The sequence below is a fragment of the Falco rusticolus genome, chromosome 8 (assembly GCF_015220075.1).
Source record: "Falco rusticolus isolate bFalRus1 chromosome 8, bFalRus1.pri, whole genome shotgun sequence".
In the NCBI taxonomy this organism is placed as follows: Eukaryota; Metazoa; Chordata; class Aves; order Falconiformes; family Falconidae; genus Falco; species Falco rusticolus.
In genome coordinates this window covers 40,484,198-40,499,890 of record NC_051194.1, presented here as the reverse complement: position 1 = coordinate 40,499,890, position 15,693 = coordinate 40,484,198, and the positions used below count along the sequence as shown (strand labels likewise).

The 15,693-nt window shown below is 43.4% G+C and overlaps 1 protein-coding gene across 1 annotated transcript in view; it reads left to right on the top strand.

Moving 5' to 3' along the window:
• Nucleotides 1–791: 791 nt before the first annotated feature.
• PLA2R1 (phospholipase A2 receptor 1) overlaps nt 792–15,693 on the top strand; it is a 41,419-nt gene continuing 26,517 nt past the window's right edge. Inside the window, exons 1-9 of the mRNA XM_037396673.1 lie at nt 792–939; nt 4,232–4,615; nt 6,841–7,008; nt 8,123–8,296; nt 9,387–9,500; nt 10,164–10,307; nt 11,315–11,503; nt 12,995–13,152; nt 14,504–14,611. Of these exons, the coding sequence (XP_037252570.1) occupies nt 834–939; nt 4,232–4,615; nt 6,841–7,008; nt 8,123–8,296; nt 9,387–9,500; nt 10,164–10,307; nt 11,315–11,503; nt 12,995–13,152; nt 14,504–14,611 (1,545 nt within the window). The 5' untranslated portion in view covers nt 792–833. The remainder of the gene's footprint in view (nt 940–4,231; nt 4,616–6,840; nt 7,009–8,122; nt 8,297–9,386; nt 9,501–10,163; nt 10,308–11,314; nt 11,504–12,994; nt 13,153–14,503; nt 14,612–15,693) is intronic.

Below are 15,693 nucleotides of genomic sequence, written 5' to 3'. Positions count from 1 at the left end.
TTATACACTTACTTCCTATGCAGAAAGAACCATGCAGAAACATGCTTATGCAGATAAAAACCGAGCTGTCCTGCTGATTCCAGCAAATGCTTTTATCTTTAATACAGAGGTTCTGCTTTCGACCTTCCCTCTGCCACTCGCTTCCGTAGGACAGGACGGAGGCGCAGCCCCAGCGGGGCAGCTCCTGCCGACGTCCCACCGAAGGCAGAGACGAACAAAATGGAAGGCGGCGATTACTTTTCCCCACGCCAAAATGTAAAACGACATGGGGTGGACAAGCTAAACACCGAAGCGTGTGCGTGGGGTCCGTGGGGCGGGAACGGCCAGGGCAGCTGGCCCGAACGCGGGCTGTTTTCTCAGCGCTGCTGCCCCCAGCGCCCCTCCGGGTGCCGGTTCGGTTTAAGGTCTGGTTTTACGATAGAGGTACCTGGGGCGCGGGCGCGGCCCACTGAGCCTTTGCAGATGAAAGGATGATGAACGCGGCGCTTTGTGCCCCCTCCAGCCCCCAGCCTGGGCAGCGGGCCCGGGCTGCGTGCGCGGCGCCCCCCAGCGCGGCCGAGCGCTCCGCGGCGGCGGGTCCCGGGGCGGGGAGGGGAGGGGGGGGGCGCTCGACGGGCGGCCCCGGCCCCACCGCCGCGACCCCCCCGCGCCCCGCCCGCCTCCCGCGGCCGCACGGAGGGAGCCCGCGGGCCTCCTCCCCCCCCGGGCCGGGCCGCCCCTCCTCTCCTCCCCGCCGCGGGGCGCCGCCGGGGTGGGATCGCTCCTCTGCCCTCCCCGGGGCCGGGCTCGGCCGAGCGGAGCGGAGCGGAGCGGGTGGGCGCAGTGCCGCCGCGATGCTGGGCGTGCGGCTGCGGCTCCTGGCGTGCTGCCTGCTGCTGGGCGGCCGCGGTCCGGCGCGGGGCGCCGCGCTCCGCCGGGACGAGGTGCCGTCCCTTTGGAGTGAGTGACGCCTCCGGGGGCGGCCCGGGGTGGGGTGGGGGGCGGCAAGGGGTGCGCACCCCTGGGGGGCCGGCAGCGGCGTCGGCCGGGCGGTGTCGGCGTCCCCGCTCCGCGCCGGGCTGAGCCGATCGCCCCGGCCGTTCCCCAGCCCCGTCCCTGCGGCGGGGGAGCCCGCGGCCCCGGGCGCTGCGGGCGGCCGCGGCGGGGCGAGGCCGGGGCGAGGGTCCTGCTGGGGTCCGGCCGGGCGAGGGGGTCGGGGGCGCGGCGGGCCGGGGGCTGGCTGTGAGCCCCTGCGAACCCTTCTCGGCCCCCCACTGCTGTTCTGCTTCCCTTGCTTTCCTTGCACCTGGAGGGAACGTAGATGATTTTTTTCTCATTTCCAATAAATTCCAGTAACTTTCGCTATTGCCACATAAGCAGTTCTTGCAGCTTTTTGGGGGGAAGGAAGTGGGAGGTGAGGAGGAAGGAAACAGAGATACCACGGCTCCTGGTTCTGTTACGGCCGTTCGTCCAACTATGAGCTGTGTTGAACCGAAGCAAACAGGAACTTGGCAGTACCACCGCGCCTGTGCCCTACCGGCAGCTAGAGGCCTCGCTTCTGGCAGATTGTGGCTTGTCACCTTGTCCTTGTATCCAGGGGCCTGGACGCAAGAGAGGTGGGATGTTTCCAAAGGCCTCCCTCCACCCTGCCAGTTCCCAAAGTGCAGGCTATCTCCTTTTCTCCTTGGGTCCCCTGGGGCTGGCAGGTCTGTAGAGCCCTTGTGGCTCTTCTCCAGCAGGGTATCGGGCACAGAATCCTCCCTGACCCCAGAGACTTTGTAACAAAACCCTTCTACACGATCACCTTAAAACGCATAGCACGGCTCAGCAAGCTGAGAGGAGGGCAGCCCTAGAGGCATTCCCAAGGTTTGGTGTTGCTCCAGTTGCCTTGAGGAGAGGGCTGAGCTGGGGCCGGGGCAGCTGTCCCTGAGCCTGCCATCTCTGGTGCCTCGCTCCTGCCTGGAGCTGGCAGCCCTCCGGCCAGCACGGCTCTCGCCAGCTGCATTTTGAGGTTGGGGAAGCGGAAACCACATTTGGAAGGGGGCTGCTTAGCCCGTAGCCCAAGAATCAGTCTGACCATTCTTGGCATAAATTGCTGTAGAATGAAAAAGTGAATAACAGCATGCTTCCCAGAGATCATCCAGCTGGGCTATTTGTGTAGACTGTTTAAGACCCTTATCTTTTCTCAGCAGTCATTGCGACTCTTTAAGAGTCTTACAGATAAAGGCATTCAAAGCTCGGAGAATCCATCTTTGGGTTGTGGCATTGCTCCCCCTGCCCTCAGGAAGCTCCTGTGTGCTGTCAAGGTGGGGGTAGATTGGGAGTTTGCATAAGAAGTTTATTTAAGTGTGAATCCCAGTATCACGGTGATTTAACCTCATGAATCAGTGTTTACTGGTGCTAAAAACATCCCAGCTTCCACTTATCTAGCAAATTAACGGTCTATTTTCTTGGTCAACCAAGATAAAACCACTGTGTGGAAGACATACCCTACCCTCGCATGAGAGGCAGAAACCCTTTCTGGCCATGTAGCTAGAGATGCCTGTGTCGCCCATGGAGGATTGGGTTGGATAAGAAGGATGAAACCAGAGCAAACTATACAACATCACAGAAAATTCCAAAGCAAGGGGCCAAGCTGAGTATCTGTCAGAGTGTTTTCTGATGGTTTTTCAGTGAACACAAATACCTGAGAGCTGTAGAGATAGGATGGATTAAAGGAAGCTTGCTCTGCCCAAAATGGTTGAAGACTTAATGTAGAAGAGCTGCTAGGTGAGGTGCAATTACATGTAACGAGCTGATGTTCACCTGCTGCCAGTTAGAAAGGCTTGCCCCTGCTCCTGCACTATCGCAAGCTGCTAGTGCTGATAGCCACGTGGAAAACAGTCACTGTTACTGGTGATACAACCTGCAGCGTGACTCTGTCCTCTCTGTAAGTTAGACTGCTTGATGTGTTCTGTGTAGGATCTGTCACCAAATACCTTTCCATAACCTATACACTCTGTTCTGCTTGTTGGTGCATGTTCTGTTGGTGAGCTGATCTCCTGTCTGTCGGTGCCACAGCGCTGTCCTGCTGCTGCTTGAAAAATCTTTCTTTTCTGGAGCTACACCTAAACTGCATGTACTAAACCCAGACACAGCATCTGGGTGGACCTCTGCATCTCATGCTTCAGATGTGGGCTATGTCAGTCTGAGAAGGTTTTTTTTATTATAGTTACTGCTTCGAGCTGTTAGGTGTAGTGAATTACAGCAGCTGAAAGCACACGTGGCAGAGATCATTGCTGTAAAATTTCAAGGCAAAATGAAAGTGCTGCTCAGGTTTTCAATGCATAAATCTCCCAAGGCATAAGTATCTTGATTATAACGTGAGAGGAACTGCATGGGTTAATTACCATTGGATTTCAGAGGGAATGAAATAACTGAAGCATTAAAAGTTTGTATTTTGCTGATTTCCAGTTCTTCAGCTGCCCTCATTTTTTTTTCAGTCTATATGCTCAGTTAAACATTTGCTCCCAAGATGTTAAACAGCTGAGGTTTTTTTCACATACTTATAATGTGATGTCACATAGTTCAGTGAATTTCTACAGGATTCCAAGAAAGCCGGGGTGTTAGGCTGACCCCACAACATCTGCTGTGGTCCAGGGTAGTCATGTATAGTTGAGCAATATGCATCCAATAGGGAAGGCATACTTTAACCCTTGGCCACCAGCTCTCATGGTATACATAAATCCTATCCTTTCTGTATGCTATTTACAATGCAAAATATTTTCTTTCTGCCTCGGTAGTTGCAGAGAGTGAAGAATGAAGATGGCAGTGTCAGCCTTAAACTTTTTAGCTTTCACTTTAATTGCACTCTTCCATCTCCACCAGAGAATTATTGTACAATATGCAGTCTGACTGTAGCACGTAAACCTGTACTTCCTTAGTGGGTGTTTCTTGGTGACCAGTGGGGTTTTTTTCTTTGAACATGACTGATGTTTTTAGGCACCCCATTTTTATTTTTTTGCCTATCCAACTTGAGAAATATTACCTGGCCTTATTTTTATGATCTTGGAAGAGGTCCACGTGTTAAGAACTCAGCTGGCAGTAAATTTAGACCAGTGCTTTTATTTTTTGAAGTGTCAATCACTCGGATGAATATTTTCAGTTTTCTTCCTAAATAGTTCCAACTAAAACATTAGTCTTTTGATACTATTCAGTCAGTAGCAGTATTCTACAGAATGAAACTACCTTTTTTTTCCCCCCTCCCCTACAGATAAAGGGATATTTATTATCCAAAGTGAAGACTCCGACATGTGTGTTAAAGTGGACACAGCTGGCCTTGTTCTGGAAGACTGTAGTCAGCTCTCAAAGGACATGTTATGGAAATGGGTATCCAATCGGCGTCTTTTCAACATAGGCAGAAGCACCTGTCTAGGACTGAACATCAGTAGACCAGAACAGCCATTAAGTATGCTTGAATGTGATTCAACTCAATACTCGTTATGGTGGAATTGTGATGGAAAAGCGTTAGTTGGTGTATCAGGGTACAAATTAGCCATTGAAAATGGCAAACGTATTGTGGCCAAAAAAAAATCTACCTACCAGTGGAAACAGTACATGTCCTATGATGAAGACCTTTGTGAACATCCATTTCAAGGTAAAAATAAAATCTTGTCGTAGATGTGTTGGTGGGAAAAGTTTTGAAAATTTCTTTTGAAGCAAGGTCAGGTGCTTATGATCCCTTCCAACCTCTATTGTGGTTTGAGACTCAGCGTCTGCTTTTTCCCATGCAGTGGTTGAGGTGAGCATACCACACAACTGATTTTTTACCTTATCTGTTATATGGACCCAAAAAACCACCAGTATCCTGGCAAACCAGGAAATGGTCGTTTCAGATCCTCTATGACATAGAAAGGGGAACTAAGGATTTGTTGTTGCCCATCCTGCGGCTTTCATTATCAGATAAACTCAAGGAGAGATAAGGAAGGATTTGGAATTCCTGTCACTGCAAACCTGTCTGTGATCGCAGTGTGCAAGAACCAAATGTTTGCAATGTTCAGCACCTGGACTCTGAACGTGCCAAACTTTGGAACAGAGATCAGGCTTCTGATTAATCCTGCTGTACAGCTAGCGAAGGCATAGGAGTGTATGTCAAGATCCAGGCCTGCAGACCTGGGCAGTTTTCCAGGTATATGGACTAAGACTGAACGCATTGACTACAAACGGCAACAGGCAGACCGTACGTTGACCCCTGCCTTAGCGTTTCTGTAGAGGGAAAGACCTAGTGTTTACACAGTGTGTCTCAGGCTGGAGCTGTTGATTCTCCCCATTTGAACTGGGTGTTTGGGTTGCAGATCTGGTCTCAGTGGTTTCCTCTGTAGGTATGGCTGGGCTTGGCCTTTGTTCTCACCGAAGTCCTTCCTTTGGGACCTGTGAAAACTGGGAAAGCACTATAGCATCCGACCTCCTCTTGAAAACTTAAGACCAGACAGAAAATATTTAAACCCACAAAAAGTCTTACACATTTGCTATGTACACATAGCGAGATGAAAGCAGACCTCGTTTAATTCTAGTACTGCAACATCTAAGAGAAGAGGATCAACCTTAGGCAGGCACTTCTAGCCTAGTTTCAGGACCAAAGTAATTAATTGCGTCAGCAAAATCTCTTTTGCCTCCAATTTCTGTTTTCTTCCTTCTACCTTAGCATAGGCACATGTAAATGTAAGCCACCCTGTTAGTCCATCGTGTTAGGGGGGGGAACATCTTCAAAGAAAAAATGTGTATAGCTGTGGTGAGAGGTCTACAACTGTTGAATTTGGTCTCTTGCCAGGACTGGGATACTCCTTTGCAGCTCCATAGCTAGCAGCATGATAATGGGCAGGCAGAGCTGCGATCCCAGTTTTTCTTTTCTCATGTTCTTTGTATCATCTGTTCATATCAGAAGGCTTTAAAGGGCATTTACAATGTGTAAACTGCTTTTTTATATGTGTACAGCCAGCCATTAACTCTGGAGACCTCTAGGAACCTGGCAGTGTGCACTGATTCTGTAGTTGAAGGACTTTGATCTTTAGGCTATCAACACGGATCTTTGACAAAAAAATTCATTCAAAGTGTGATTGTGGTTCTTTGACCTTTTGTAGAAGCTCTGGGATTAAGGAGACACTCACTGAGGTAAAGCTTTTACAGCTTTCAGTTGCACGGGATTCTCTCAATATTTTGGTACTCAAAGTACAATAGGAAAATATTTTAACTATTTTATAAGTCATTAATGGATTGTGACAACAGATGTATCTAACATCAGTTCTTTAGCTAGATTATTATTCCCCATGGTATAAAACCTTATTTTTGGAAGTTTATTTAATATTCCTTTGTCTTTCACAGTTCCTTTCCCATAGAATGACAAAGAGGATGGAAAAAACATTGGAAATCCACTTATAAAGAATGGGAGGAGCAGGGGAAATAATGCTAAGTTGCTTGTCAGTTATAGACTAACAAATAAAAAATAAGTAGAGTTTGCACCTGAGCATGTACTGATTCTGCTAACTATTGTTTTGTGTAGTTCTGAAATGTAAGTGCAGATTTTAAATGTTAATTGCTTAGATTTGGGAGGTTTTTTCAGTTGTAGTAAGTTCTGAGAATGTGCCTCTTTTCATGGTGACAAGTTTCATAAACTATTATTTCCAAATTCTGTTCACTGGTTATGCTGCTTATACTTGTAATGCTGTTTTATCAATTATAATGTATCAATTATAAATTAGAAAACAGCTTTAGACATTTTATTTATCATTGCTGCTGAAAACAGGAATAATGAAATAAGGGGGTGAAGAAATTTCTGTGGTCTGCATTCTTTTAATCTCTGCATTTTATTCTGGTTTATTCCAGAAACATACACCTTGCTGGGAAATTCCTTTGGTTTCCCATGCGTTTTTCCATTTAAATATAACAACAAGTGGTATTATGAGTGTACCAGAGATGGAAAGGAATTTGACTGGTGTGCCACAACGACTCACTATGAACAAGACGAAAAATGGGGGTTTTGCCCAAATGCTGGTAAGATCTTGCTTGTCTTCTCGCTTCCTCCACCTCCCAAGAGTATCTTTGTCCTTTCCTAGTAGTTCTAGGACGTGCTGTGTTTTAGATTACTTCCCTTCTGTTAGAGGGGAATGTCTCTTTAAAAAACGCAAAAGAAGACTTCAGCAAATTTTTTGGCAATTTATCACGTTTGGCCTTTAGAGACCGAAGTCCTCATCCCAAAAGGAAGACTGCAGGGAGTGAGCAGAAGGATGTTACCCTGCACAGCCCACTGATCTTACCCTGCAGCGAAACCTCTCTCCTGTGGCCCAGTGATATACAGGGGGCTCCTCTGGAGCCGGTAAAGTCAGGGTTGCTCTTGCAAAGTCACGTTCTCCTTTTGACTGTACTACAACTTGCACATTCCTTTTCTTCTGTGCACGACTTGGACATGTCTTGGGCCTAAAACACTTAGAAGGAATAGCTTTAAAAATACGTGCTGTCAGATGGATTTTGGATGTATAATCTTCGTGAATATTCCAGCTTCCTGCATAAATAAGCAGAACAGTTTCTTCTATTGGCAGCTTTCCAAAAGTGATTTGGAAAAGCCCTCCCTGCACGAGCTACATTTCAGATCTGTGTTCCAAAGCATCTTAAAAACAGCCGTAAATGTGTCTTTGTAAGGGGGATTTCTGGGCAACCATTATAATGGGTGGTATTTGCAGCCTCGCTTATACTTTGTAATTTTAGTAAGTCTGTTCTCTTGAATATGAGGTAGGAGGAGATCCAGCGGCTGCTTCTCCAGAAGGTGAGTGAGGTTTTCGTAGTTTGAATATTTCAACATTCAGCTTTAGGAACAAATGATCGGCTGGTATGAAGTCAACGTAGCTCTCTGGCTATATGAGAACTGTGAAAATCACCACCAGCCACAGATCAGCTCCTGAGTATTTTATCCACCATATGAAATACAGAGTAACATCTCATTCTTAGGGCCCTATTTCTGTGTGTTTCTTTACCAAAGGAACATGAAAGGAGTTCACAACTGAGCTCCATCAGGATGTTACTGCCATAAATTAATGGAATTGTTCAAGGTGTTATATTTCTGATTAGTCTGTAGTCTTGGGCTGTTGGTGACGAGTCTGTTTTGGAGCAGGGAGTGGCTGTGACGTTTTTTGGAAGAAGAACCCTGACACGCACCTTTGCTACCAGTTCAACCTTGCATCTATGCTGACGTGGCGTGAGGCACGGGCTGCCTGTCAGCTGCAAGGAGCAGACCTGCTGAGCATCGCTGACCCCGAAGAGCAGAATTACATAAGTAACTTAAGCAGTGAGTAGACATTTCTCTGGGGACCTTGTAGGAAACCTGTAGTTAGATTTCCTCTTTAGCCGTGCAAAAGGGGTAAGCTTTGAGCTTAATACTCTGTGTGATATCTCTCCAGTTGCTGCTTGCGAGGCTTTGTCGCTATCACATCTCAGTAGAGCTGTCTGAAAAGGTTCCCACCTTAATATCCCAAGGGCAGAAGTGTGGTTTGTGTTATGTGAGGGTGCAATTGTATTAATTCTCCCTCCCCACAGAAACTCCATTATTGCAGCTGTGGTTATGGAGTGTGTTTGTTTTCCTTGGAGAATTGTGCAAATGTTTGCCTTCTTTGCAATGTACCCTGGTGTCCCTTTCTCCTGTTAAGCTTTTTTTGCAAGCTGGACTTAACCAAATGTGAATGACAAGAACATTTCTGCAGGCTTAAAGTAAATGTCCTGTATGGGAAAAAAATCCAACTCTGCTTTGATAAGTGGATGGGATCCCTTCTCTGATAAGCCCTTGGAGCAAGCATCTCAGACAAATTTTGTAGAACCTTCTGACAACATGGCTTTCGTGGGTATTTTAGCATGTGTGGAGAGGATGGAGCAGAGGAATGGGTGGTGGAGCTGTGACGAGAAAGGATACCTCAGGTTTCTTGCCCATTGCTTCCCATGATTGCTGATTTTCAACTGCAAGATATAAGCTAACAGGAAGTTTGTGATATTGTTTCCTTGGCTTTATGATATGCCTGCAGGCCGTAAATGGGCTGAAAGCTTTTTGGTTTATGGGAAGCTGAAACAGGCTAGCGTTGATGTAGCTGCATGTTCTAGATTTAACTTCTAAGGTCAAGAACTTGTGTAGGAAGGGTTTGCCAGATGAGTAGCTTTTGAAACATGCAGACTTCTGAGTTTACTCCTTTTCTCTCTCTGTTGATTAACAAAGTAATGGACTTCTTCTAAGCAGAGAAAAAACAGCCTGAACTTTCTGGAGAATGATTTGAAGTTTCGGGTTATTCCTATTCTACAAAGTCAGGACAGCAGATCTATACCTTTTTATTTTATTTTATTTTAAAACGTGGGGAAAGCATGAGTTATTACGTTATTTTTTTCTGTTTCAGGGCAGTTAAACACCACAGATGTGATGCTGTGGACAGGTCTGAATCGCCTGGAGGAGGATGCTGGCTGGCAGTGGTCAGATGGAGCACCGCTAGTGTTTGTGAACTGGAGAGCAAGTACTTGATGTTCTTGGATATGTTGTAGCTGTTTAATTACATGTTGTCTGTAACTGCAGCTTGATACAAGACTGCTGTTTCTGCAGCTGCGTTTGAAAAGTGCATCAAGTGAACAAGTGTACCTTTTTGTTTGGTAGAAATATTTATTCATATTCATGAACTAAAAGCCCCTTCTAGGGATGTAGCATCAGTTGAGGTGGATCTGTTCAAAGCATTAATGGTCTAGCCCTTTTGTCATTTACTTTTAAAGATGTATTTAAGATTCCAGTTGCATATTTAAAAGCTATGCTCTGGATGGTTTCATGGAGGAAAGGAGTTTCAATTTGTTTACGTTGACATGCTGTAATTAACATTAGCACATTAACATGTTCTTTGTGACCTGGTTTGCTACATTTTGAGGTCTGTCCGCCAGCAGACATAGCATAGACACTAGAGCTTATTTCAGCCTCTCATCTGATAGCAGCAGCCAAGGACGAATTGCCACACACGTGTAAATCATGGTCAGTGTTCAGCTGTCTATTGTCTTGGTGTAGCATTACCAGAGGTTTGGGTGTGTGGGGATGTTTATACACTCTTTCAATAAGGTGCAGAGAGCCTGACAATACCATTTTACAAGAACCGGGTTTTTTTGTAATTTTGTGCTTCTCAAAAATGTCTTTGCAGATGTCTCTGATAACCGTTATAAAGAAAATCATTGTGCAGTGATTAATTCAAAATTGAAGTACGGCTGGCAGAGTTACTTGTGTGAATCTGGATTGCCTTTTGTATGCAAAAAATATCTCAATAAGACAGAGCATGAAACATTGGGTAAGTCTCTCAATGTCACTGTATCCTATTTGTGGGTGTGGAAGGAGAACAAGAGGAAGCCGCCTGAATATAAAGCCAGCAGAATAGTCTTAGCTGAACTAAATGTATGGGTTTGCTAGTTTAAGTTGAATACAGTTTGATTTAACTGCTCTAATAAGGCTTTCTTCTGTTTAAATGCAGTCCTGGAAAATGTGTTGAGAGTCTTAAAACTAAGAAATAATTTTAATATAAATAGCATTTAATTGGTTCCTTACATATCAGATGCTTACAGAATGTTCATTCTTTTCTATTACAATAAAGCCACATTTTGGAGTTTAAAATTAGGTCTTCAGCTTTGAATGGAATTAACCAGTGGCCCACAGAGAAGAAACTTGTGTAAATGCATCCCAAAAATTGCAGTTATTTTTATGGCATGCTGTACTTTTGATATAACAAAAAGCATTGTACATATATTTTTTAAAATATATATATATAAAGAATATAGTATATATATTGTACATAGAATGCCTCAGACTCTCATTCTGTGGGGAAGTTAAACACAGAGCTGAGTTTATTAATTTATTTCTGTTTTGATAAGAACAACTTATGTAGGTTCAGCTTCATCCTGATAACTTAAAAGAAAGTTTCCCTACTTGTTTCAGATAATGAGAAGGGACTTACCCAAACTTTTTGTAGGTAATGCACTTGAAAATGCTTTAGCTGGCTTTGAATCATGTTCAGAGGTAAAACGGCAGATAAAATATTTTTAAACTGTATAACAGATCCATTAGTGTGTTTGCACTATTCCAGCATCCCAAATGGTTAAATCATAAAATAAAGTGGGAGAAATTTCCGTTTGGTTGGTAGGTGATGTTCCACAGAGCATGTGTTTTGGCCACCTTAAGTCTTCTTGGTTGACTCTGTTTTCATTTGAAGATTAAAAAAAATAGCTCTGAATGTGTTATGAGCACACTGTAACCTTGTCAATTCTATCTAATATACATGGACGTTGTATGCTTGATTAAAAGATAAATGGAAGTATTACACCACTCGTTGTGATGCTGGCTGGTACCCACACAATCGCAACTGCTACAGACTTCATAAAGAGGAGAAGAGCTGGAATGATGCTTCTGTCTTATGCCACCATGATGATAGCGGGCTCATTAGTATATCCTCCATGGCAGATGCAGAGCTGCTCCTTAACTTGCTTGAAAGTGGTGAGTTTGGGGAGTGAGTTTGAAGCGTGCAGCGTTTCCTGAAATGTTTTGTGCTGTTGTTTTGTGCAGCCCTTTAACATTGTTAGCCACTTAAGCTCTATATTACATGGCACACCCAACTGACATTGACAAAAAAAGAAAGCATGATGCATGCTCCTTCTAGAAGTCTTAAAAAAATGTGTAGCATCACCTTCTTCAATAACCAGACTGAAAATAAAGAAATAAATCAACAATGTAAACAACAGTGAGGCCACAGTAAAGACGATAGCTTTTGTCCTTTTAAGTTCTTGGCTGCTTCCTTGGAAACTGTTGCAAAAGATTCGGTGATCATCCTTATTCAAGAATTGCACTTAGAAGCAACAACAATTCAGAGTATGTTTTGCTTTCAAGCTAGCCTTGTCCACACTTTAAAGCTGCTGCTGCTAGTATGTTGGCAGAGTCCCCTTTGACAGCAGGGTGTATCAAAGGAGTTCTGTTAGTCCACGTTGTCCTAAGAGGTAGTATAATTACACAAGGAACTTAATGAACAAAAGCTCTTCAGTGCAGCAATGCCAAGACTTTTGTTGTCATAACAGGAGCAAAGAAAATTATTTTGTGCCTCCAGCTGACATCAGTGTGCTGGCAGAGCTGCACAGTTGGGCCATGGGTTTAAGCTTCCCAGGGCTGGAGCACAGTGACATGTTTTATCAACTCTGCCCCATCGGCTGTGGTTGCAGGAAGGTGTGTTACACTGGATTTACTGGACATCACCTCCCATTATCATCCCTCCTGCCACCCATCCTCTTTGCTGTGCTGTCTTTCTCTTAGAAATAAACCACTGTATCATCTTCCTTACCTCTATTAACGCCCTCCATAGATACCAAATACCATTATTTCCAGAGATACTGTAATGGACAGCTGTAGTTGTTCTCAGCTTGTATTCAGCTTCACAGTCCGCTGTTTCTATTTCAGACTTGCTTCAGGCCTCTCTTCAGGAGAAGGGCTTACATGCCTGAGAGCCTGTCTGTGTTCTCTGGCTGAGCAGCTGGTCAAGTGAGGCACTGCACAAACCACAAGCCTTGTCTTTCCGATGTTTGCCAGCTGCTGCAGCTACAACTGTGCTGTCACTGGAGCATCGCGCAGAGGGAGAAGTGTGCTCCTCAGCCAAAGCTGAGTGTGCCAGAGCAGGTTGTAAGAAGAAATCTTTCCCTTCCATGTCAGGCTTTCTGCCCAGTGCGCTTCAAAAATGTACATGTGCTCTTTATTTGCATTTCTCAGGATTTCAAAGCATATTATTGCGTATGTTGATCTATTTTTGAAACAATTTAGTCTTCAAGGGCAGTAGAGCATTATCTCGTCCATAAGGTTTCCTAAAGTTTATACATCTGGGTTTTTTTTCCTGAAAGGTAATTTTTAAGAAAATCCCGTGAATCATTTTTAAGTGGTGCTGATGTTACAGGAACAGCAGGCATTATTTCTTCACCGTTAAAATCTGAACTTCCTCTTTTACAGAAAATGTAACAGAAGCATGGATTGGGTTATACAGTAATAACACCCCTGTTGTTTTTGAGTGGTCAGACCGCACCCCAGTAACATTCTCTAACTGGAACAGCCAAGAACCTAACACCTTTCAAAGAACTGGACAGCTCTGTGTTGCAGCACAAGGATCCGTAAGTTTCCTTTTCTTTTTGAAAGAATTAGACAGGCACTTTTATTTTAGCTCATAATAATTTATTCTCTCATGGTGCGTATTCTTTTAAGCCATGACCTGTAGTGTGACTTTGGGTTTTGATTTTTAATATATTCATGTTCTGATAAATGCGATGTAGCCTTCAGAAACCAATACATTTTGCAGCGCTGATGCACAGAATATGAATCATAGCTTTTGAGTTTATGTTCAGTAAAAAACGCTACATGCATAAAGCTTGCCAAATGGAGGAGAACAAATATGGGTAGGTATTTTGATAAAGTAATTTAAAATCCAGGTTGTGTATATCATAATTTATGATGCATCAGTTCTGGTCTTGAAAGCTTCTGTCACCGGTGCCTCTTTTATCTTGCTGTCAATATTTATAAATTTTATGTAGCATCTTTCAGAAACAGATAGTAATCTAGAGCTACATAAAATTATAGAAGTCGACAGCAGTAGGATTGACCCCAAATCAGTTGGGTGTAAAACTGGGAGAAATGTTCAAATAATCAGTGTTCATGGCACTGCCATTTTTGTCTCTTTGTAATTTGGCCATAAATTTACTTTACTTTTACAATTAACGGTATTTAAATTCACTAATACGTGAATTATGTAAGTAGCACTATAATCCTTTTTTTTTAAAAGAAGTATGTCTTGTCTAAGTGTGAAAGCTGTATCAAAAAGAGTTTCTGTTGTCTCCCCAGTAGCGAGTCCAGGTTGCAATCTTTTAACTCATGGGAAAGCCAAGACAAGAAAACTGACTTGTAACAGTGGGTTCCCATTGGAAGCAGAAGATAGGACTTTGGTAAAATGGTGGGGTTTAGATACATAAACCCACATTTTACTCAGTGTGTAAGTGTGAAAAATAACGTAAAATACAAAGGAAAGGGAGGTTCAAGATAAAATTCTTCAAGCATTTTTTTTGGTACGTGTGAAGTATGCGTAGATTGTACAAACGTTGTTATGTCTTGAGTAAGGAGTCTTCAAACATAAAGATTAATCTTATAAAGGACTATAATAGATAAGAAGAAAGTTCCTGTCTACTCTGACAAGTGCGTGCTCTGGCATGGCCATCGTGTTAGTTAATTAAGGTGCATTACATCCCAGAGAGTGATTCAAAGAGACAAACCCTTTTGTGTGATTGATTTGAAAAGTCCTGCTGACAGTGTTGGTAGAAATAAACGGTCTGTCTAAGGATAAATAAATGGAGTGAGAAAAATTATTTGGTTTTACTGAAACGTTAAAATAAGAGGAGGGAATCTAATGTGTGTATAGATATGCATGAGAATATGAGTATGTACAGAATATACTTCTTTTTTTATATCCCTTAGGAGGGACGTTGGAAGGTTAAAAAATGCGAAGACAGATCTTTCTACATCTGCAAAAAAGGAGGGAAATTTAATAATGTCTCTCCTGAGCTGGAATCAAGTTGTCCAGAGGTAGGGCATTTTGTGTTTTTTGTTTATTTTAGAGCCTTACTAATAGAATAGAATTATATAGGCAACCTCTAAATGTAGCTACAGAACATATGGATGCAAATTGATATTTTTAGGTTTTCATATTAAAGACATGCATATTTTGCTAGGAAGAATCTCATTGTTTGCCTTAGAAGTATGTGAACCTAATTTTAATGTAAGATTAAAAGCTTTCTCAAGATGCCTTTCATGGCTTGTTGCGTTGTCAGCGGTTGTGACCCAAGTTCCCATTTTTTTCTAGATCAAAAGTGAAACTTCTTTTGTCCACCATCTGTGCAAATAATGGCTGTTATATGATGCCTCATCCCACACATGGTTTTCATACATTGAAACGGAATGTCAGGGTGAAAAACAATCAGTTTCATTGACACGGAGAGTGAACTCTTCCACTCGTACATTAGCATTCTTTTTGCTTTCAAACACAAATGGGAAGGAGCACAGCTGTCTAAATAGGACATTGCAACAGGTTTTCAGGCTTATAGGCTCTGCATTCTGGTAGTAAAATGTAACGCGTTAAAGTACAATTTTATTTGCCATCAGTTCCATTTCACAGTGTGAAAGGAGCAAGCTTGTAGACATGTTTTATTCAATACTCTGAAGGAGTTTTGTGAACCTCTTTATCAACAAAAGCCTCTCTTCTCTAACTTGCTTTACTCTTTAGCTCATTGTCTTCCTTTTTTAATTTCCTGTCCTTTTTCTTGAGAATTCAAGAAACATGGCCAGTTCAATTGAATTATAAGAAAGTTGAATCTGAACCGTTTGGAGTTCAATGCAGTCTTTCCCCAGACGTACAGTGGTCCGATCCAGAGTTCTGGTCATACCATTATGGAGGCAGAAGTTACTGTTTGGTCCCACCTTAACTTTTCATATATATATATATATATGTATAAACATTAAAAAAAGTTTAGGGTAACTGCATTTGTTTTGTTTGGACTGATGTATTTCATCACTCAAGAATTCTGTGTGTTGTTAGTTTAGGAAGGGTTTGTCACAGTCCTGACCATGTGAAAATGAGCAGAGCATCAAGACTTCCAGTTGTAGTCAGG